The sequence below is a fragment of the Phaethon aethereus genome (assembly GCF_964289735.1).
Source record: "Phaethon aethereus genome assembly, chromosome: 12".
Taxonomy (NCBI): Eukaryota; Metazoa; Chordata; class Aves; order Phaethontiformes; family Phaethontidae; genus Phaethon; species Phaethon aethereus.
The window spans coordinates 7,906,542-7,930,829 of record NC_138588.1 but is presented as its reverse complement, the minus strand read 5'-3'; the positions used below and the strand labels follow the sequence as shown (position 1 = coordinate 7,930,829).

Sequence of the window (24,288 nt, the reverse complement as noted above, 5' to 3'; positions counted from 1 at the left end):
AACAAAGTTGTACTCCAGCAATTTCACAAGCTAGCAATGGTGCCTTTGGGAAACTTTTTAGCTCTTAGTTGATTTTGCCTGGGCGCTTTTGAGCTTATGCAAACTCTTAGAATCCACAATTATGCTGGGAAGGAGTTCACACCTACACTGTGTAAAGAGTTATCTACCTGCATTTGGTTTAAGTTTGGACTTTAAATCAGCGTTGTAATTTACACTTTAAGTCAGCTGTCAGCAAGTATCACTGGAGTATTACCTATCTTTGATGCCAATCAAATTCAAACATACAAAACACCAAATGGGAAACAAATAAGTCACAGAAGAGAATGCAGTACGGACTTTCACCAAAAACAGCAGCAAGTTGATGGACGCATCAATAGGCTTAAAGCAAGTCACACAAATTGTGTTTGCGATAATATCGGCACCTCTTAACATCGTACAGCAAACCAACAGCATCATTTCTGGCATCAGAAGATATAACAAGATGATTAAGCATGGGACAGGAAGGCAGAGAGAAAGGAGATAATAAATTGTGCATGAGAGCAAGGACAGGGAAGGGGGGAAAGATGGGAACAGGAGGAAAAGTTTAAGAGCACAAGAAAGATGATTTGAGGAGCCATACGCTAGACCAGAGAATTTGATATCATGCCCAGTGCAGAACTCCACATTTGTCTCAAGAAGGAATGGGGGTGGGGAAGATAAATCATTAAAAAACCTGCCAAATCTGTCCAGATGCCTTCCTCTGATTTTCTGTTCCTTGTGATATGTTAGTAAAAATCTTAGCTGCTTTGTCAATCCCAGTGTATCTCAAAAGAGACTCATTTATATATTTCAAAAAAATGTATAAATAAAGTCTTATCTTAAAAGACATAATAATAAATGTTGCTCCATAATCAGAAAACACTAAAAACTCCCTGTAGTAGCAGTTGAGAAAGCCACTCTGGAGAATGGAAATCTTTGAAGTGCTTCCAAGTCAGCAGCTTGGATATCAGGGCAGGAGTATAGCTAGCAGACAGATAGAGAAATGCAACGTCCAGATCCCACACTTGGGAATCAGGAGCAACAACAAAGAAAAACTCTGCTTCCCAAGCCAAAGCACAATTAGATTAGCCAGTAAAACTGGGCTGCTAAAAAGCATAGACAAAGAAGTCTTACACCTAGGTCACCCTTTCAGATCTGAGCTACCAGGACAGTGTTAGCTAGAAGTCACTGCAGACAGAGGAGACTGAAATCCAGGATCTCTTCGGTTTTCTTTGCTCTGATCTCAGCTCACAGGTTGTAGCACTGGGTAGTATGATGGACAATGCTGTGCCCCTGTTTCAGTCTCTTAAATAGATAACTTAGTTCTGTTCCACGCCAGCATTAAGAAAAAAAATACTTCTGAAAATTAAAAACCTCACTACAGAAGAGATTCATGGTGAACTACATGAAAGGATTTTAAGACTCGCAGGACACAGCGATGTAGGTGCCCACCTGTTCAGGAGTAGCTTGGAACTATGGACAGGGAACTGCAGAGAAGCCAAAGACTGAACAAAGAAATTACTCAAAAGGGCTCTGCAAATCAGCCCCCAACTAACTTAACCAGCCTTCCTTCTGCTGTGAGATTGTACGTTTTACATGCTTAAACGTGAAACATCCTCTTCAAATTATTGAATGAAACCTAATGACTTGGCGCTTCATTAAATACCTCTTCAACCTCATGCCCGATCTAACTCCTAAAGGTAATCACACCTGGATAATAAAGACATAAAGCACTGTTTTTATACAAACATAAGAAAAGGTTCTGTCTGGCAACCCGCATTGCTGCAGCCCATGCTCCCTCCTTTTGCCCTTCACCCTGCTATTTCACAGTATACTCACTTGTTGCTGTCATGTTTATTTATATCGCAAGCAGTGTGGGGCAGGGACCATCCAATAGATATTTGTACAGCATCTAGCACAATGGAAACCCTGAGGGCTCAGCATATTACAGCTTACAGGCTTAAAAAGCCCCTAAGCCTCCATAGCCCCTGTCTCTGGGAGGAATTAAGTGCCCTTCAGCATACATATGGTCTGGCTGCGTTTTGCCTCCAACCCCTGGGACTCATACTTAACTACTGGAGTTTATACAGTCACAGAGCAACTCACTCAAAAGACAATTTCACATTTGAAAACTGAGACACATTTAGAAACAACATGTAGGCACCACAGCAATAGGTGCATTATAAATCCTACCAGAAGGTAGATCTCAGAGACAGATGCCTTGAATAGTCATTTCCCTTGTGGCCCAGAAATACAGATCTTAAATATGCAGGCACTTGCACAGTGATTTGTTTTGCTTTAAAGGCTTAAAACCAGCAGCTTCACAAGTCTTGGAAATATGGGTGGGCAAAAGCTGCTTATGCTGCTGGCATTTTCATAGCCCTGCTGGTGTAAGACTTATGCAAAGACACCCATCATCATGTCCACTTTAATTCCAACTTGTTAGCTAGGCATGAAAACTTATATTAAAGGCAAAGCCTGCTCAGTCTGCAATATCCCACACACTGCCAACAGGTGGAGTTTGGAGATCCAGCTGTTGTGCACAGATGTAATTAGGTGTAATGCTGAAGGAAGTAAGTCTCACACACTCTTCTTCTAATGGTTACTTTAATTCCAGTGACCAGATTTTTTTTTTTCCCCCCCCGGAAAAGCACACACTGTCTTTAATACAAATATACATCTTCTATGGAACCTATTCTCTGTGATGCAATTCATTTTCCTGAATTAGTAAGAAAAAAGTACAAAAATTAAATGCATACTGAACAGTATTTCTTCCCCATCTTTAAAGATTTATATGGCTATTAACTCTAAGAGGCGGGTTGTGAAGAAAAAAAGCACATAGAAGTGCCAAAGTTAAATGTTAATAGCCAGCAAAACTTAACAGCAAAAGGAGCAATGATTCTCTGCTTTTTAGCCCTACAGCAGATCCAGGAGCAAATTTTCTCCTGTATAGCATTTTGGTAAGCTGAAGTCAATGTGTTCTCCAAAAGATATGCTGCTCCTTGTACACAAGTTAGAGTTGTGATGCAGAAGCCCCACTGCAAGGTTCTCTCTTGCTCTCAATACAATAAGCATTTCTCAGGTCCCAGGTTCAGCTCAAAGCCATCTCTGTAGCATCTTCCAAACATCTCTGCCTGCCCCAGAGCCTGTTAGGTTAAAAATCAGTGAAAGTGTATAGCCTTCCAGCCTCTTTCACCTCTGCCTCCCAGAAAGAGTCACTCCAGAGTTATCCTCCAGGCATCCTTACAAGTATCCTACTTTGTTGTATGCAAGAGTCACAGGAGACGCAGCTGTATCCTAAAAATTCAACCTTTTCTTTATAGCTCTAAATTAAATTAGCTTCAAAGTAGTAACAAAAAAGAACAAGGTACATGAATTATACTTAAATCCTTGCCAAAAAAATGTGCCGGCATTTCTTACAGAATGGTGCAGAGCTGGCCCCGTTTCCTCAGGCAGAAGCTGTACCTCAGAAGATATTTCCATTCCTGCCAAGTCCCTCTCTAGGGTCAGATGTCACCAATATGGCTGAGGCAGACTGTGACAGCTTGTCATTCACATCAAGATGAAGGGGCTGGAAGGATCACAATCAGACAGGATTCTTAACAGATTCATCACCCAGGCAGTGTCAGGCTGACAGTGTGAGAATCCAGCCCTCCCACCCAAGGGACACAATCATGTTACCCTTAACTGATTAAGAGGAGCAGTGAGGATACTCATCGAGGCCACATCTGCTAACAAGTACCAGCACAACCCTACAAAACATCTTGTAGACAACTACAGCATGTCAGTGAACCGGGTTAAATCCCCCTCCTTTCCCCAGGCAGATGTCTTCTGGGGGGATTTAATCCGAAGACATTTTAATGTTCCCAATTAAAATGTCTTTAATCCCGATTCAGTTACTAGTGAGAAAGAGCACAGCAGTCTGTTGGCTCACTCCTTAGTTGTCAATTTATTCATGGCTTAACAGTTGACCATGCCCAGCAGCTCTTGCTCTGGAGAGCCCAGGGATTGACATGCACATTTTGCTCACGGTGAGGTAGGTGCTCAGTGCAGGGGGAGAGACCCAGCCCCATTCTGCTTGCTTCTGGATCGTTCTGCCTTGAACTTTTCCGAACACTGTGTATGCCCAGAGCAAGGGCAGGGAAAGGGACACAATCCACGTACCTGGTGAAACGCTGTGTACTGCATGATGAAGCCAACTGGCACCGCTTTGTGACATATGCAGGAACCCTAGGCTCAAATTTCAGCAGAGCAACTGTGACTTCCATCCTCATTAAGAGAAATGGAATTGGAGGTGCTTTGGCATTGGGAAGTCTCTGATGATGAACTATAAAAGAGAAGGTAGAGCTCGGGGGTACCCAAGACTTTATGGTGCCAGAAAATGATCCTGCACTCACACTACATTGCCTGCAAACAACTGCAAGATTTTTATTTTATGGATACTATCAATTGCTGGCAGCGATATATCCAAGGGCAGCTTGTGTTGCTGACGGTCCAGGTAGTGAGGTATCTAACACGTCACTGCTCGTGCCCAGAGCTATTTGAGAGCACAAAAGGGAGGCTGGTTTCAAAGTAATCAAGGCTAAGAGCTGTAGTTCTCCCTGGCTACTGGTTAGTACAAACCATCTCTAAGGCAGCAGTAATCTCAGGGTACCTCATCTTTAAAAAGCACTTTGTAATGAAAGGTGCTCTTGAGCTGTAAAGCAGTGTTTGAAATAGCAGCCTTTACTGCGTGTAGCTAGGCTGCTGCAACGGATGGGAAATTTGAGTTTGTTTCAGCTATTCCTGCAATTTCACTGCTTCGGATTTTGAGGGGGTTTTTTGTTTGGTTGGGCTTTTTAACTAGAGAAATAAACACCTTTCAGGAAAACTAATTTCAAAGATATGTGCAATTTAGGAGACCTGAGAAGAACGTGAAATATGAAGCTAAAGGACTGAGAAAGCACCATCTTCCTTGATCTCTACCAAGAAACAAGGCTGACTTGTATGGCAGCCTTGTCTTTAAGCAAAAGTCAGATGATGCAGGATAAAAGGAGGAATGACTGATATTGAACACAAAATTAAAAACCGTGTTTGTTCTTTTTAATCTAATGATACTCTTTCCATATTACAAGGCTCTAAAATAGATCTATCAGTTTGAGTTTGTATGGCACTTCGTTTTCCCCTCTGGTCCTATTCAGATGAAGCATAGCCATGAAGTCCATCCAAAGGGAACTTAAAGCTTAAAATCTCTAGGGAAGAAAGCTGGCTTGCAGAGATTCTTTGAATACGCCAGAGCAAGAAGCAGTGTCATGCAAGCATAGCTACGGGAGTTTTTCTCCCTGCGCTGTGTGACAATATGCAACTTGGGCAGTTGTCAACCAGCAACAATGTCATAATGTAACCCCCTACAGCCCTACTCAGCACTGCCTGTTGGTGAGTGTCCAGCTACAGTCTGCCTGTAAATACTAAGGCCATGGTTTGGATGTGTGAGTAGCTGTTTACACATCAGCTGCAGCACTGACAGCACACAGTGTTACATCCATATTTGCAATAGGGAGTAAGTAGAAAAAGATATTGATGTCAGTTAATCTTCTTGCATGCAGCACACTCCATTTATCAATCTCCACGTGCTTCCCAGGTAGGTGAGCATCATTTCCCTTGCTATGCACGCAGGTTAGGCAGTTTCTATAGATTGCTCTTACCTAAATCCCAAAGGATGGTGGTCAGAGTCAGAGCTGCCGGAAAAGCTCACATGCAAGTGGAATTTCAACAAAACATATAGAAGAAAATGTGCAGAAGCTGTCACCAATGCTCTCCTGTTTTCCAACTACCCCCACTTTTCATTTCTTCCTATGATTGTGTTACCTCACATACATACTTAGCCCTTTAACACTGAATTTACTGTGAATTGGGCACTTTACAGTTTGATGGTCCTAACTGATGCTGCTGAATACGAACATGCTTGGAAATACTGGGGTATTCATTTGTAAGACATGCGTGTACACAAAAGTAAGCTTAATTGGTACTATTAAATCAGTCTCAAATTGAGAACACAAATATGCTTGAGAAACACAAAGTAATATTCTTAGATTCACATTAGACATCTTGACTTAAATTTAAAAGGTGTTTTTATGTCTCAACATGCAGCTAGCACTCAGGATTTTTCAAAGCCCCTTTGTATATGAAGGTCAGAACTACCTTTTAACTATATGAGTTAAGCTTTTAACGTGCCAAGAGGCTTTCTGTTATGATTACGTTCCCTTTCATCTTCACACATCTAAATATCTCTGAAAATCAGGACATTCATTCAGAAAACTCAGTCTTCACCAACCCAAGTCCCTTCAGTCAACACCAATAGCCAGTTTGTAAGAAGTCTTTCAAATCTGTCATGTATGTAAAAGAAACACCAATGCGTGTCATCATAGACTAGTTTGGGTCGGAAGAGACCTTTAAAGGTTATCTGGTCCAACCCCCCTGCAACAAGCACAGACATCTTCGACTAGACCAGATTGCTCAGAGCCCTGTCCAACCTGACCTTGAATGTTTCCAGGGATGGGGCATTTACCACCTCTCTGGGCAACCTATGCCAGTGTTTCACCACCCTCATTGTGAAAAATTTCTTCCTTATATCTAGTCTTAATCTGCCCTCTTTTAGTTTAAAACCATTAAACATCTCTTGTCCTACTGCAACAAGCCCTGCTAAAAAGTCTGTCCCCATCTTGTTGAAACAGAGGACTGCAAAACACATGTAGAACAGTGCTAGAAACACTTAGTACTGACTAGTTTTGCTGCAGCAAGCACAGTAGGCATGGAGTCTTTGGGAAAATAGACCCTGCATTTGCAGAGCAGGGAGGAAAGCTTATTAACTTGCCTGGGATTTTCAATAAAGGTTTAGCAGAAAAAAGCCATCCTGCTATTCACCTCCCTCCACCATTCTGTGGTTTCTGCCTCACTTGACAGTTGGGAGAGGGAAATGGGGATACCGTGGTATTGTCTAGCATACATACAGAGATACATCTTTGCAGGAAAAAGAGCCAGGCTGTGGAAAGCAAACAGCTATCACACTGCCCTGCAGCGGCTTTCCAGACCTCAAATCTCCAAGCTGTGATAGGAAAGGCAAGAGAGTCATCTGAGGACATGTGATCAGGTTCAAACTAAATAGGATAGATGTTGCAAATTAGGATGCATCTTCTGCAGAAGCTGTCTGTGGAAGTAGCCTGAGCCACCATCACAAAAGCCCACAGCCGATGCACCGCCACTCCAACAGCCACTGTGAATTTGTCCTTGTCCTGTCCTCATCTCTGCAGATCAAGGAGGACAGAAGTAGAACATCTCACTGCAGGAAAGACAGCCTACAGGCTGCAAGTTGGAGATGAGGCTCTCTGGAACCTCAAGATATTTAGCAGGTCAAAGACAAACAGTGGGCTATATAAGATGGGAATGACATAGTGTAGGGGTCCTGAGAAAGAAAGAGAAGTATATTTAGTTTAGCAATATGTCCAAGAATCAGAGATACTATTCTCTGTTAGCTCACCCATGTTGCCTTCAATATAACACTTTGCCCAGCTGGTGACTGAGATTCAACATGCAGGATGAATTAAGACTTTGGGAAGATGAGTAGGAAGACTGTACTACCAGGGTCAAACAAAGCATATTTGGGGGTTTCATTCTCACATCCACAAGCAAGGAGATTGGAGAGCAGGCAGTATGCATTAGCCCCGAGTGCAACACAGGTCACTACAGTATCATGGAGCTTGCAAGGCTGGTTAGAAGCCAGCATCTGGGTGTTGTGGCTGATCCAGCCAACCGCAGACTAATGAATTTCAGTTACACATGTATAATTCCTTATTAAGCAATAACCCAGTCACATCTCAGCACTGGTGTCTGTTCTTCACAACATTTAGCTAGAGGATTTAGAAGGAAGAACGTCAGTAACAAGCCAAAAGGCAACACACACTGGATCTAATTCTCCTGATATTTGCTATTTGAAATCTGCAATGTCACACTGGCATAACTGCAGGGGCTTTTTGAAGCAGTAATTTGCAGAAGCCTAAGTAATAAAAGTTAGTATTCCCTCCTTCCCCTTTCATTGGGCAGCTTTCATCTGATATAATCAAGCCAAACTCTGGGATCTGAAAACAGACCATGTAGAAGCCAAGGCTGGTAGAACTTGAGCTGTAAATATAAAAATGAAGCAATGGACATAAATAATTAAGAAGCACAGTAAAAACTATGAGCATTATCAGGATGGTTCTTCCACACGCCCTTGTTTTTTTTTCTACACAGAAAAATCTGGAAGGTGGTGAAAGCTGGAATAACCAGAGATACGCAAGTGCAATTTAAAGCAACAACAAAAAAACAAGGAAATGTAGCTTTTGAGTAGACACCAAGAGCTGTTGTGCCATCGCAACGTATATCCTACAGTCCACATAAAGCCCAGACTAAATCCATTTAACACAGGAGAGGAAGGAAACACATGGAGTAGATATGGGATGATTTTCTTTCTTTTTTTTTCCTGCAGTCGTCTGGCTGTTGCTGCAGTCTAATGGTAAAAGCTCGGTCTCGGAGCCATGACCTTTCCAAGGTTTACACTTCAAGGGGAGTTTCCATTCCCAACCCCAGAGCTGCAGCCATATTAGGAGCCAGCAGCCCTGCTCTTCCTCACCAGCCACTTCCTCAAGTTTTCAGATTCTCCCCTCCATGTTCCAAGCCTGGCCTCTGAACAGATCCCAGAGCTGCTCAACCTCTCCTCAGGTTTATTTACAGATTTTACCAGCATTGCTGCCATTCCAAGTGTTGCCCTGTAGATAAAGACACCAGGAAGAGACCTGAGCTGCATCCGTAGCATTGCCATTACAAAACCCTCTCTCCCTAAAATTAATTTCACCTGTGCTTGGTAAATACCATTTATTATTTAAGATTTCTCTTTCATTCTCTATAATTAGTGTTCAATAACTACCCAAAAGAGCCTGAAAGAGACTGTGAAGACTTTGGAGCTCATTCTCTCGTGCCCGCTGGAAATGAGTCAGTTGTGTTGCCCGTGTATTGCTAAAACCAGCTACCCTGCTGCTGCTACCACCGGGGCAGCTCCAACAGTGCTGTCAGGACAGGAAATCCTAGCGTAGAAAGGCTGTTGCTAAGGGCTTTGACACTGTGTCATGTAAACCTGCTCAGGGCAGGTTTAATCACTGTTGTGCTTTAAAACCATTGGATAGTTCTAGAGACTGGCTTACACTTCACCTGCCAGCATTGCCAGCACTGATGGAGCTCGAAAAAAGCCACAGTGATCCCAGGAAAATCTTAGGGCTGTTTTCCTTGTGGGGACAGCGCCTGCTTGGCGCCAGCATTGTGCAAAATTTTTGCTGTAGAAGCTCTGCACTGAGGATTCTTTTAATTGTTTTTTCCATCAAGTTCCCCTTGTCTACCTTTAGGCTGAAAGCTTTTGTGGAGAGGATTTTACAGCTGCTTTCCACCCCCTTCATAAGGGTAACAGATTTCTGGGTGGGAGAAGAAATGGCAATAAATCAAGTGAAAGGCAAAGGAGAGGAGATTCCTGGGCTCTCATATGCGCTGACACACAAGCGAGTGCCCTCACCTTTATCACTCACTCTCTGGCTTCTATCAGAGATTCACGTCATTACCCAGCTCAATGATTTCTGAGGGGGGATTCTTTCTTTGTCTCCTTGACACAGGAAAATAGATGCAGGCAAACAGGCAAGATGGGCACCTGCTCATCACCTCTACAGGCAAATTCAGGTAGGCTTTGCTTAGAAATCCCTTCCCTCCAGTCCCCCAGGGCTGCCTGGCTGATGCTTCCTGAAAGATTTGGCACTTGACATCCACTTCAAACATGCTTACAAGGTCACACAACCATATTGCTCAACTGTTACCTTGCTCTGCCAGCTCCATATTCACCCCACAGTCCACATCAGCTGCATCCTGCCTGAGCATAAAACCTTTCAAACTCACTACTGCTCTTCTCTCCCCTTTCTCATTTTCCCCTCTCTATCTGTGCTCACTGAATGCCTCAGACAACTGACCATATCCTCAGTACCCTTAGGAAGGTATTAGAAAAGTGATGTTTTAAGTATATGCACTGAGCATATGAAAAGTCTCAGGTGACTTGCCCACAGTAACACACCATGTCTCAGATTAGGACTTCAGACATGAGTGACCATCAACCCATCAAATTCCAGAAATCATCCCAAATCCTTCATTTCTTCCTAGATTGCAAAATATTTTGTAAGCCTTCTGGCCGAGTTCTTTTTTTTTAATTTTTATTTATTCCACTCTGTTCCTTCTGTGCTATTTACAAAATGCTTAGCATAACCAGTACACACCAGTCTTGACCTATCCTATGGGACAAATACACTCAGCTACAAGGAATCATTGTTAACATTAACAATTCATTTAACTCTGGGAAACACTCTGAGACGTATAAAACCAAGTCCTACCTGCCATTTGAATGGGAGTGACAGTGGTTTCTCCAGCTACGTGGGAGATACGCCTCAGAGAGCTTCTAAAAGGCAACATGACTGCAATGCAGTGAGGCACCCAAGTGTTAGCTTTAATCTAGTTAGCACAAAGATGAACAGTGAGACACATGACAACATGAATAACACTCACAGACAGGGTATGTTCTAATAAGCTTCAGTAGCCCATGCTGGAGGCCCTGCTCCAAGCCTTAACAGTTGTTAGCAGAATAAGGTAAATTAAAGCTAGGGCAGAGAGACGTTCCCACCCAACAAGCACAAAGTTACCTGCCGTAGAGACATACCCAAAGCCATCATGCGAGGTCAGCCATGAATTGCATCTGCCATAGCCACTGAGTGTGAAAAGTCAAGAACTTGAGAACAGTAGCAACTTGCCCTCATACCATCTTCCCAAATATAACCTACTAGGTCATCAAATGGGACGAAATAATGGGCAAAGAAAGGCCTTCAGTTGAAAGCATTGCTTCTTTTTCAAACTGTTACTTCTACCTGAAATAGAAGTAAAACTTAAGCTAGACCTAAAAGAAAAAAAATCAAACATCTCTTTCAAAATAATCGTCTCACTAGGTGGGTTCTTTTATAAACCAGCTCTTCCCTTCCCATGACATATCAAGTTAAGCTTAGAAGGGGACTTCTCTTTGCATAGTGTTCATTCGCCATTTTTTTTACCCTACAGAGGTAGGTCTATCTGTGCTTAATCTTGCCATACCAGAGGCTACCAAGAGATGGCACCAGGGTTTCTGTATGCAACATGTTTATCTGGCCATCTGGAACAACCTCGGTATACGGTGTTCCTCTCTGCCTCATCAATTCTTCATCTATTTTCAAATCTCATCTGAAAGCATCTCTTTTCTCCCTTGCCTCTACTTCTTAATTTTTCAATTTCTCTCTTCTGCTGCTATTAACGGTACAATGCCAGTAAAGTATAATTCTGCAATGCAACTCTATTTACTCTGCAAAGCAGCACTGAGATACCATCAGTATGAAAAGAGATTTTATAACTTATTAATAATATTAGAACAGGTCATTCTTTGAGACAAACCACACAGACTGTAAAAAGAACAGAGAAGGAACTGCATCAAACTAGGACACCTTTGGCTGCAAGATAATTTCTTCTATTACAATGGCTCATTGCATTAAATTTGAACATTAGGGTTTATTTACCTGTCTCAGTGATGTACCCATCTCTGCTCCTTGTTACCTGAAATATTAGTCAACCTGAAAGACACTTGATATAAACAAGAATTTTAAAGGCAATGCTTTTTCCCTTGTTGCTGGCATCATGTCATTCAGAACAGTATTTACCAGTTTTATTTAGCAGGCATTCTAGACCAAATCTCATGTAGATCAAGGCCAGATGGGAAGCATGTCATTTAGTTATGACATAGCTCAAAAGAAATTTCAGCCCCTCCTGTGAATTTTCTACAGGGATCAGATGAACCAAATAGCAATTTGAGAATAAGCAGGCACAAAGCATTGATTAATTCTGACCACATTCCAATAGAATCCTGTGTTAGTTTCCAATTAAATATCCAAACTGCTCAACACTATTAATGGCAAAACACAGACTAACAAGAGGAATTAAGGATGATTTGCTTTTGATCTCCTATCAGGAATTGTTGCCAAATAAACAAAGGCATAATAAAGCTATACATGGAGCATTCCTCAAAACGAGCCAATCACAACAGCTACCATATCAGGCTGCAGGGGAACTAATCACCATGTTGGTGTGTTGAGTTTCTTCTCAAACATATTGGCTGGCAATGGCCATGCAACACATTTTCCTGTTCAAGCAGAGAGCAACTGAAAGTTTAGGACAATCCAGGAGATGGAATTGCAGCCAATGTATGTGGTGGTCTACCAGCAAGAAATTATCCAGGATTAAGGCTGAGGAAACTAACTGCCTGCACCAGGTCTAGGACACATTTGCAATTGGATCTCTTCCATGTGTTTCTCCACCATTCTTAACAGAACAAGAGACAATTCTAGTAGTCAGGTCATCCCTGCTGCATGTCTACTCTCTTTTTGGCTAAGAGACATAACCCACCACCCTTCTGATTTCTTCTGTTGTTGCTAAGGTCACAGGAAATCACTTTTACAGCATTTGTTGATGTGGCAACGTGGTCACTTTTCAACGCTTACATTTTATCTTGCATCAAAAGCATCAGTTCCAAGATGGGAAAACAGTTGTGTGCAGACAAAACAGGTTTTATAGAAAAGCAGAGTGATATATATATATTCATATATTCAAAGCCTATTTTGAAACAGTATACAGCCTCTTAACTTATATCTTCAGCATTTCCAGAGCCTTTGTATTCTCCTTGGTCAATCTGACACAACCTCCGATTAAATATGGACCCATCAGATTTGGGCTTTTAGCTTTAGATGGGCTCTCTTGATCACCTTGACATTCCTTTCTTCACTTGCATGGGCTCTGCTTTCAGTACTTCAGTAAAAATCTTCCTCTCCGCTCACATTGTGACAGAAGTATGTGATATAGGAATCATTTCCTGACCATAGCAACAGTCTCATCATAATTGTTGCTTGTTTTAGATTGAGTCACTCCCCATCTCAAATCACCCCTAAGCACATATCACCAAAGACAAGACACGTGTGTTGTTCTCATTTCCTCCTGGGTTTTGAGCCCTGACAGTAGTTGGAGAGGACTGCATTTCCCAAATCTCTCTCAGCAACCACCTACCTGACCCAGCCTTAAATGCCCATCATGCTACTTCCAAGTTACCCACTCTAGGCTCATCCTCCAGTGAAAGAGAAATAAACACTTCCAAGCCAAGTTTCTAGAGGCAAACACTTGATACAGGTGAAGAGAATCTTGCTGCTTTTTTCCTTTCGTATGCGAGGATTCCACATATCCTCTTCAGATGGAAGAGTCACCATGAGAGGATTTCCTTCTTTTAATGGAAAGGGAGATTATCAGCAAATGTTGAGGAGCTGGGACCATCCAATAAGCACCAAACATAAGAAAAATTGTGATCAAATGTCAGAAGTAGGCAGTGCTGGACATGAGCAAAGGCAGATACTTTCTGCATATCATATTTTCTACTGAATTAATTTGGCACCATTCCCAGACCTCTTTTATTCACTTTCCACTTATAATTAAGTAGTCAAACTTTACTGGAACAGCCCAGTGCAGAAAGCCAAGTTTTGTGAATATTCACAGGAAGAGAGTTTTTAATTCTGATGAATACTCATTCTTGTTGCAATCTCTCATACGAGGTTTTTCTGATCGCTTACCACTAGCTATCTCTGCTTAGCATGGTAAATAGATGCACTCACAAATAGCTTTGAGAAACAAAGCCTTTTTTAAAAGGCTCTTTAAATTGCTTTTAATAAAACTGCAGAAACAAGACTGCCTGACAACCTTTTAACAACAGAAGAAAGATAACATAACAGAGGGAAAGACTCAGACACGAGTCACACCATCATTTGCCATTTTCTAAAACACAGATCTTCCTCCTGTGAGAGAATCATAAGTTCTGGATTTTTGTTTTTACTCACTTTGATAATATACCTTCAACTTGAGGAATCCTAGAAGAGGCCTGCACAACATGAAGCCACAGAAAGCATACAGCCTTCAAAGCCATCAGCCTGACATGCCAGCAGCCTGGGGAGGATATCTGATGCTTGGCCACCTGGAGACAGAGTCATGCAGAAGAGACCCAGCTCCTGGTTGGCCAGAGAGCAAACATCTGCCACTGTCATATTCCACATCCATCTGCCCACAACGCATCCAAATATCTCTCAGAATAAGTAAGTTGGGAAAATAAGCCAGGGTGTTGAAAGGGACACTAGAACGCAGGAGAAGGTAGAATATATGGGGAATAAGGAAAGTGGGAGGTGAAAGGAGCAGGGGTCATTGCACTCTGTGGGGCATCAGGGGTGTTGCATTAGAGAAGGTGTTGATGGAGTGAAGATTTGAGCATCCCACACACACTCGTATCAGATATCCCAGCTACTGACATAAACAGAACTGAGAAAAACAGAACATCATCTGGCTTTATTTTAAACTGCTCCTATAAAAGGTTTCAGAAAATTTTCTCTGCAGCAAAGCATCATGAGAGATGGCAAGACAGTCTACAGCCTCTCTCTCACTTGGATTTCACAGTGCTTAACTCAAGAGTTCTCTAAGCCTCAATGAGTTTCACATTTTTTCACGTGGCTTTTACTTCAGATATGGGTAGTCCTGGAGAGATCCACACAGTTAAGGCACCAGCAACTTCCAGAGCCCAAATGCTTAACTCAGACCAATAAAGTCCATGAGTCACAGTCTCAGGGGAATCAGAACTACTTGGCATGAACCCAGAGAAGGTCAACTGGAGCATGGGAGACTATTTCTAAATAACCCAGAGCTTTGCCACTGGGGAAAAAATAAATAGAACTATGTATCTTGTTTCCACATCTTAGCTGGCTAAATAAATAGCTCTCATAGTGCACTCTCCAGGGCAGATTCTTAAAGCAACCATGGTCTTGCTGCTGCCCAGGACAGGAGAATGCGGGTGTATCCAGAAGAGAAGTGGTACATTTTCAATGATGCATTCCTGGCAGCTCATCAAAGAACAAGAATAACCTCAGCCCCCACAGTTGCTGGCTGTTCCTTCCCAGCAGCAAGGCAAACCATGGTGGCACATAGCTATGAAGTGGAGAGAAGGTATCAAGGACAAATACAAAGGGAGGATCAGAGGCTTGCTGGGAGGACATTGGAGTTTTTCTCTGTAGGCAGGTTACAAAAGTAACATGCTCTTCAAGTTCCATACCAATAGCCAAGAAGAAGCAGATGTTTTTGTTACCAACTAGTTACCCAAAAATAATACACTCCAGATTTTAGGATAGCCACAGCAACTTTGGGAAGAGCTACACTATGGTCAGATGGAGCACATGCCGAACTAGACAAAGCACATGACCCCTTTTTATTCTTTCTCCCTACCTCAGAAAACTCATCCATAAGCTTCCTCCCCCAGTCATCATACAAAATTTTAACTAGAGCAGCTCAAAAAAAAAAAAAAAAAAAAAAAAAAGGACATTTTGACATGTACCCACCTCTATTTTCTGATGGACTGTAAAGATGCCTGGAATTTTCAGACCATAGCTATCCCAAGCATTCACTGATGCTGAGAAAGAAGATCTATAACCCACCCTACAGTCTGGACTTCTGGTCTCAGGACCAAAATTCTTGTCAACAACATCCCTTGAAGCCACTTTCCCCAGTGAGAGCAGTACTTCCAAAAGGACTGCAAGCAAGCACAAACTCTACTGAATAATGAGAAACTAGTGCCTTTAAACGGGTTGCAAGTGTTTTTTAAAACAAAACAGGTTTGTGTGCTTCTTCTGATGTAAAACAGACTGTCTCCACTGAGACATTGACCTTCTCAGCTGCTCCTAGTTGTTAAATGAAACAAGCAGCTTTGAGCCTTAGGCAGGCCAGCTGAGTGGCTACCAGGCTTCAGCTGTTTTATGGTTCTTGCTCGTTAAACCAAGTGTAGGTGGGAGCCAAATCACCTTTTCCTATGAGCTAGGTCACAGAAAATATTTTATCCTCCATTTGCACACTCATACAAATATGTTTTAAGAAAAGCACAAATATTTTAGGAATAAAAGGAAATTAGGAAACCAAACTAGCAATGAGAAAGCTCAGGAAGACAACAATTAATGTGTAAGACACCTTTCATCCAAAGGTAAAATAAATCCAAGCTTTTCAGCAATAAATAAAATGGCTTATTAGCAATAAAACTGGGGTTTTATTGAAGAAAATTTTGTGTTGGCATTTTCTGGTGTGTGTATGTGTCCCAAATGGGAAAAAAAAAGTCCACAGAAGAGTTCAAAACAATTCTTGTATATCAGATAAATGGAAGAAAAAAACAAATATTGCATATTGACAATCTGGAAACATTGATATCAAAAGCGGCGTGTTTCTCTGAAGGCTATTTCTTTCCCTTTCTGCTTAGAACTGAGTATTCTGGACCACTTTACAGCCTACATTACAACAGCCCCCAGCAGCACTAGCTGCATCTCCAAATGAATCTCAGCGAAAAGCCAGGCTAGAAATGTGTGACAGATACCACGCTTTCCACTTCCCTCAGAGGAAACAGAGAATGGAAAAAGCAGCTTTGCACAAAATTAATTTAAAACGCCTTTATGCAGCCAGTCCCATTGCTAAATGGAGAACTGATACAGGCCCAATCCCATTTCACACAGATGCTGACCTATGAGCCTATCGCAGAAGTAGAACTAACACTAGTCTAATCACAGCCAACGCTTCCATAGGAAGGAAACCAGAGAACTGAGTGGAATTTGCTTACTTAGTTAAACACAGGCATGGACCCATCGATCACTTTTGGTTGCCTCAAAAGTCAAGCCCAGCTCTGGGTCTAACTCATCTTGGGCACTCCGTCACACATAAAGCAGTTCTCCAGGCTGCCCGAGTCTTAAAGATTGAAGTTATAACATGAGGCCTGAGGGGAAGCTTGAAGGGTGCTCAGATACCCGAGGAATAATATCCCAGTGATAATATTCTTTGAGTTGGGTAATATCCAACCCCCTGTACAGGAAACATCCTGATATCATACTTCTGGACAAACCGCACAGAGGAATCACAGGTAATCTGGCTAAGAGAGAACTGAAGCTGTGAAGCAGTTCCAGGTTCTTAGCACTATACTAGAAAGCCAAAAATGCAGGCAAGAGTGAGTTGGCTTCCATTCACAAGGCAGCTGCAGGAAGCTGTGCATCTGCTGGGCCCACTCAGTATCTTACTTGGCAAAGAAAACTGTTCAAATTTTTTTATAGCCCCAGACATGTAGGCAGAAGAACTGCAAGAATGCTGCATTTAGCAAACAACAGTACCACATGTTGATGTGCGAGTTCATCACTTGTGGCTAGTGGAAAGTAATTCAAATTCCTTCCCATGCACTGTATTGTGTAACTGGCAATATTGGAAGAACTGGTATCAGTCTTTGATGGTAACAGCAGGATGGACATTATTTACTGATGGCCTCATCCAGAGTGACTGGCCTCCATTTCAACCACACCTAAGCAAGTAGTGGTCAAACTGTTGTACCATGTCTGTCCATCCACTTCTCACCTCCACACGATGCTCAACCTAAAGCTATTTCCTCAGTAAACACCAGACATGAACCGCACCCATGTCAGGTCATGCAGAAGCCAAAACTGACTGAATGTTGCCATGTCCTTGCTGAGGTGTGCATGAACAAGTAGGGACTATGTGCTCCACAAAGCATTGCCTGTCTAAGCAGGAGAACCGGCAGGTTCTGTGTTGCTTAAGCAAAAGTGATTGTGTAGGCACAGATCATAACAGTAAATTCTTCCTCCTGTTTGTGATGAGCAAGCCACAGAAATGTGTTATGTTCTTCTGTGGATGTTTTCCACATTACAAAGTTTTCCTTGAAAGGCATCTGGTCAGAATGGACAACTTGAGGACTAATGTTCAGCATTAAGATGGAGATATAAATTGGACTTGCTGTCTTTAGAAAAAAAATATTTGAAATATTTGGGATGGGCTTAAGAACAGGCCCAGATTAATACTAGTAAGAACAGTCATACTTCAAAAATATCATAATGGCCACAACTGTCTGCAAAAGGAGGACAAGGCAGCACTGCCACGATTCCACTGTATCTGCCCCCAGGCTGGTGATGGCAGAAGGTTCTTGCTAAGGGATAGGCAGGAGCGGTTTTTCTGCTGCCAGTACATGCTTCTCAAAATCCAGTCCTCACTGGGAAATGAAGGACGATACCTTCCAATCAAACTGTCATCACTGTATAGGGTACACTACAAAAAAATGAATCATATGATGAATCTCAGCATTAACATGTCCTTCAGGGAACTATTTCTGCCTTTTAAAAAATACTGCAGATTTAAAGTGAGTACAAATTGTGCATCCATTTCTGATTTCTTTGCCTCTTCAAGTGGAACCAAAATTTTATTTCTTGCCATCCTGGAAAGATCAGTTCCCTTGGGGCTATTGCCTACCTGACTGTCCTGACGTGTCTCTTGCTGTAGGGGGTGATGACTTTGAAAAGCAGCTCCATGGCTCCATTGATGCCAAGCGCAGCTCCTGCAGTAACTAAGCCAATAAAAGAGAAAAGAAGTCAGATCTAAAGCACGTGGTCTGCCACATTGTGTTTAGAGGTGATACGGGGAAGGGAGTAGCTGCTCCTGGGGCTGTGAGCAGGTTTCTCTGAGCTCCCAGCTGGACTTCACAGGACATTTTACAAACACAAAAACTGAAGCGCAAAGCTGTCTGTGGACACAACCTCTGCCAAGACCAGATGCAAAAACCAGATCTCAAATCCTGCAGTTCTTCCCTGAGTTCCCCAAAGCCCCTTCTCCTGAAAATACTTTACTGTCCAGAGAACAAATCATGGTTAAATAGGGTCATCTCCCAGCAAAATGACAGGGCTCAAATTCATCCTGCATTTCTCACAGACAATTCCACGAGGATGGTTTATTTCATAGGGGCACGGAGGGCAGAGTTTTCTTTCTGTGCTATTATTCAGCAGTATGGAAGTGGGTTGTTTTGGGAAGGGTGCTTCTGAATGCAGCTTAATTTCAGCTAGGCCAATTTTACCTTTATTCCTTCACTTGCTAACATACTGGGAACTTTTACAGATAGATTTTGCAATCGATTCTAAAAATGCCCAATGCATAAACTAAGCGCTTAGCCAGGCCTCCCCACTATAAGACAAGTCTTCTGCGTAAAGAAGGGATGAATACGGACCTGAAATATTAAATGCAAGCGAACAGGGTGAAAGGATCAGTAATCAAGAGCAGCCAGAGGGAGACCTGGCTGCCTGCCCACTGCTGGGTTTTGCCTGTTTTCTAAATATCTCCCAGTGGTCATCACAGAGCTGCCAGAGGGCCCATTATCTCCTGCAGTCCGGCTGGGTGCCCGCCAAGTTGTGCTGTGATGGAACGCCTTGCGAGGCTTGCCAGCTACTTTTGCACTAGGTGGTAATTCATTAGAGACAGAGCGGTGGACAAGGCTGCCCCAGAGCGGGATTGTGGGCTGCCACACACAACTGGTGGCAGAGATTGGGAAGGGAGTGACCCAGAGCAAAGAACTGTGCATGAGATTGTGACGAGGACTCACCTTTTCTGCTTTCATACCTAAGCACTCTCGGAGTTTTCTATCCTTCTGGACCCTCTTTAGTTCCACTCCATAAAAATAATTTTTGAGTTTGGGAGCATGGAATCTCCTGCTTTGGTTCCACATCCACACAGACCTTCACCTACCCCACCCTGCAGCTTTCCAGCTGGGACACAGAGCCCACAAAGCCAAAGTTACTCATGGAAAGGGGAAGCACATCCAGAGAGTGCTGGAGATACTCAGAGAGTAACAGAGACGCTCCTGCAAAGCAGCAGAGGTGGGGTTCTGGGGTCTGACGTTAACAGAGAGGAGGCCAGGCTGCAATGTGCATCCTAAAACCTCTGCAAAAACTGCAGCTGAATTGGGATGCAGGTGCACTGAAGCGGGGAGCACGGAAGTGTGTAGATCATCATTTTGGGTGGGAGGCAGCACAAGGTCACTACACAGCTGTGAAACCCAAATAAAGGCACGTTTCAGTTTCTGGCCTTGGCTGCATTTTCAGTCACAGTCAGCCTTTCAAATACTGCTTATCGGAGGGAGAGGGGTTGGTGCTGAGGCTTGGCTGCTTGCCTGAGAAAGCCCACTGCATGAAGCTAGCTCCTGTACAGATAGAAGGGACCTGCAGGGCTGGGTGCCAGGAGTGCTAAATCTTAGGATGCATATAACAGGCTGCAGACAGGATGGACGTCAAGGGTTATTTGCTGGATGAGGGATGTGGGGAAGGAGAGGAAAAGGTTAGAGTGAGCACGGGGAAATTTGTGCTGACAAACTCAGTGCTCTATAGCAGGGAAACCCTGTATGTAATGATTCTGGGAGAGAATACTGGAAATCCCATTGCTTGAATCATTTAATATGAGGGCATTGCCAAGCAAGAAAAGCTGAGCGAGTGCATAGAGGGGATACTAGACAGAAGGCCAGGATCTAGTATGTACTTCCTGAGGGATCCTGAATGAGCAACTTATTTCTCTCTCCCTCTGTTTCTCCACCCGTATTTTCCTTCCTCTTGGAGCTGCTCTGAGGATCAATATAATCAACAATAGTGAGACATTTGGCTATTATGGTAATGGGAACTGCATAGAGACTTAAAGTACCTAAGTCTCAGAGCAAAGGAATTGACTGTCTATATTCTTGAATAGATTATTGCCATGAATATTTTTCACTACAGCACTTTTATTTTCATAGTCCGCAGATGAAATACACTGTAAAGGTTGTATAGGCCCCTTAGGGAGCACCTCTTTCTGTGATTGTCCTGGCTTTTGTGCCTGATTCTGTATATTAACAGTGCATGCAGGCTCTAACCTTAATCAGGAATGTTGTTTCTTTGCACTGAATTGACTAAAAAAGAACTCTGGTGATTGTCATGCAGAGAAGAGGAAAATCCAGGCACTCACCGTTAGAAGCACAAACCTGCAGGACCCAGAGGCAGTGGGTGAGGTGCAGGTGGTGGCCCAGGTTTCTTCTTGCCAAGCTCAGTATTATATCAGTTGCTTCTGCCTTCTGCACTTTCAGCCCAAACTTCTTATCTGTGAAAAGCAAATAAGAATCAAGATATTACAAAGACCAGGTCTCTACAGTAGTGCTGATAAACATTTTTGCACCAAGTCTTATAACTCAAGCTCTCATAGCAAAGGCATTCAAAGGTATCAATGAGTTAGATCACCATTATTCTCACTGAAAACAGGAAAACATGGGATTTACCTAGAGTGACCATATACAAATCACAGAATCATAAAATGGTGAGTCTAGCAGCACGATGGCTTCCATTTCCTCCTGTTCGTTGCCCCTGATGCATGTGTTGGTGTAGAGGCACTGCAACCGGGCTGTTGGCTGTGTCACCTTTTTAGAGGAACACCCCTTAATTCCTTTGAGGTATTTCACTGGTGTTTTGCTGTCAGCTCCTATTACCTCCGGAGACTCTGGCTCCTCTCTCTAAGACTTCAGGTGTGCTCCAGTGTAGCCAGCACCTGTCAGAGCAACAGGCTGAGGGCCCTCACTAGCATCCTGTCCCTTTAACCTTGGCTTGTCATCCCACAGCTTGTCACAGGCTAGCCAGATATTATCCCCCTCCCTCTTCTAGTCTAGTTTAAGGCTCTGTCAGTCATCCCTGGTAGCTCACGAATGAAGACCCTCTCCCCCTTTTGAGAAATATGAACTCCATCCAACACCAGCAGGCTTGGTGTTGCATAGATCATCTCATTATTCAAAAAAAATTCTGGCAGTGCCACCAGCCACGGAGCCATGTATTAATAGACCAGATCCATCTGCTTCTTCCAATATTGCTGCCTGCAGCTGGAAGGATGGAGGAAAAAATTACTTGTGCCCCGGATTTCCTTACCAACCATCCCAACGCCCTGAAGTCTCTTTTGAACACCCTTGGACTACTTGTTGTGGCTTTACCGCCGCTCGCATGGAAGAGCAATAATGTGTAGTCTGAGGGATGCACCAGGCTAAGAACTTTCCTAGTGATGTCCTTAACCCAGGCCCCAGGAAGGCAGCAGACTTCCCTAAGAAGAGGGTCTGTCTGGCATATTGGACGCTCTGTTCCCCTCAGAAGGGAGTCACTTACAACTATAACCTGCCTTTTCTTCCTTGTGGAGGTGGTCATGATGACGGGGGTAGCCTTTCTGACTTTGGAAACACCTCTGATGCAGATAGACAGTCATCCACATAATCCATGGACTGGCCTTCCACATCCAGAGCCTCATACCTGTCGTACAGAGGCACCTGGGAAGGCAAGGTAGGCAAGGAGGGGGTTTGCCTGCCGCCCTGACCATAGACTTGCCTCCATTCACTCCTTTCCTTTAAGCTACTGCCTTCTGCCTGTTGGGTGGAGGACACAGGATCCCCTTGATCTTGTGCTTTTTCTGCTGGATGTTCCTGGTTCAGTCTCAGGGGTGGAGGGGCAGATCATGGTTCCACCAATCTATCTCTCTCGTGAGAGCTGATGGCTCCTGGCAGGCATCTCCCCATTTCCTTGCCTCAGGAAACACCCTGTACACCAAGATCTGCCACTCCACTGAGGATCAGACCAACAAAGGGAAATCATATTTTAAGATTTTACTTAGGTTAAGGGAAAACAAAGTAAAATTTCTGCTGGGAGGGCTTTCAGTCACAAGGCCAACTCAAGGCAGAACATGGATGAAACCTGTGAAAGCAGCAGCTCTACACGTGTGTATGCCCTCCCTGCCTTACTGCAGGATGACTACCTGGCCAAATCGCAGACAAGCGGCACACCCCAAAAATGAACTCAGAGCTCTCTACCAGGCACATCCCAGTGCCGATTATTGCTGGGGCTGTCCATTAGGTCTGAGCCCCCCACCCAAGAAGTCCTCCAGCACTGAGCTTTACCTCGCTGGCCGACCCTGGCCAGCAGTCGAAGCAGGGGCAGGAGGGTGCTGTGGTCGGGCGGCTCGGTCCGGGCAGCGGTGGCAAGAGCCCGCAGCAACGCCTCAGTGCCCCCTTTGCTGATCACGTAGTGAATTCTCCGGCTGGTCCCTGGGGAAAAGAGGAGAGTCTCTGTTCAGAGCATCCCTTTCCTGAGCCACAGCTATCGCAAACCCTCACCCCATGTGGAGCATGCAATGCTCCCGTGGCCTTGTTGCAGTGTTTTGTTGCTATAAACCCAAGCGCATTCGCAGCCCGTGGCTCTCGGGTGCCCCTGGCCCGGTGACAAGGCTACCGGCTGCGTGGTGAAACCACGCGCTCTTCCGCCTCTTGCTCTGGCAGTCGTTATCTTTACAAACCCTCGTCCTGCAGAAGTTTTTCATTGCGCATTGACATGCGGCAGAGAGGAATAAGCAGATACACCTACAGATTTCAAAGGAGCAGAAGGCCCAGTGATCTTTTCTTAGACACTGGAAATTAAACAAGCAAAGGACTAATGCTACACCAGGCTTCTGCCAAATGAAAAGGAATCCTAGGGAAGCTTTGGAGGCAGCGTTCAAACAAATCTAGGTCTCCAAAGAAACCACACGCTAATTCTGTGAGCCCTACTGTGTCAACAAACGTTGATCCGTAGGCAACTTTGGCAGCGGCTGCGGGTTCCATGGTTGGAGGAAGCCGCACGTTCAGCTCCTGGGGGGAGGCAGTACCTCCTGCCCTCCATGCAGGCCATCGTCCCATCTACTGAAGCTGCAGGGCTTCGAAAGAGAGGCCCGGCTGGTGGGGGGTGCAGGAGGCTCTGGCGCTCGCCGACACAGCCCCCGCAGCTCAGTCAGGGTGAGAATTGTTCAGCAAATGACACTTCTGAGGTGGAGCAGGAAGGAAAAGAAACTTAATTATTTTTTACAGTTCTTTTGCCAATTCACTTATTTCTTCATGTGGCTCAGGCACATGCAGCAACATGCCTTCCCTGCAGCCCCGAGCCGGAGGTGCCTTCTGGGGAGCTGCTCTCCAAACTCTCCCCATCAGAGCCCCTCTGGGAGGTCAGGCCCCTCTCCCTGTCTCACAGCCCTCTCTCCACTGGCGCTGGTGAACATTTCCAGGGGTTGACTGACAGGGATTACGAAATACCTCGAAACTCAAAGGCATCTTTTAAGCTAAAAACAACAGAGACTCTGTGTTGTGGGGGGTTCTTTTTTCTCGCTAACTTACTGGAAAAGCTCAGTTTTCCAAACGTAAGAGTAAGGACCGCTGACCTACCGGTACAATTCACAATTTGTTCACCTTGCAAACAC

General features: G+C 43.9%; 1 protein-coding gene across 1 annotated transcript in view; it reads right to left on the bottom strand.

Moving 5' to 3' along the window:
- The window catches only part of AGBL1 (AGBL carboxypeptidase 1), a gene marked incomplete at both ends in the record, with an annotated part of 299,879 nt that overhangs the window by 255,570 nt on the left and 20,021 nt on the right, over positions 1-24,288 (bottom strand). The window contains 3 exons of the mRNA XM_082005308.1: positions 18,496-18,589; positions 21,004-21,135; positions 22,961-23,107. Of these exons, the coding sequence (XP_081861434.1) occupies positions 18,496-18,589; positions 21,004-21,135; positions 22,961-23,107 (373 nt within the window). The remainder of the gene's footprint in view (positions 1-18,495; positions 18,590-21,003; positions 21,136-22,960; positions 23,108-24,288) is intronic.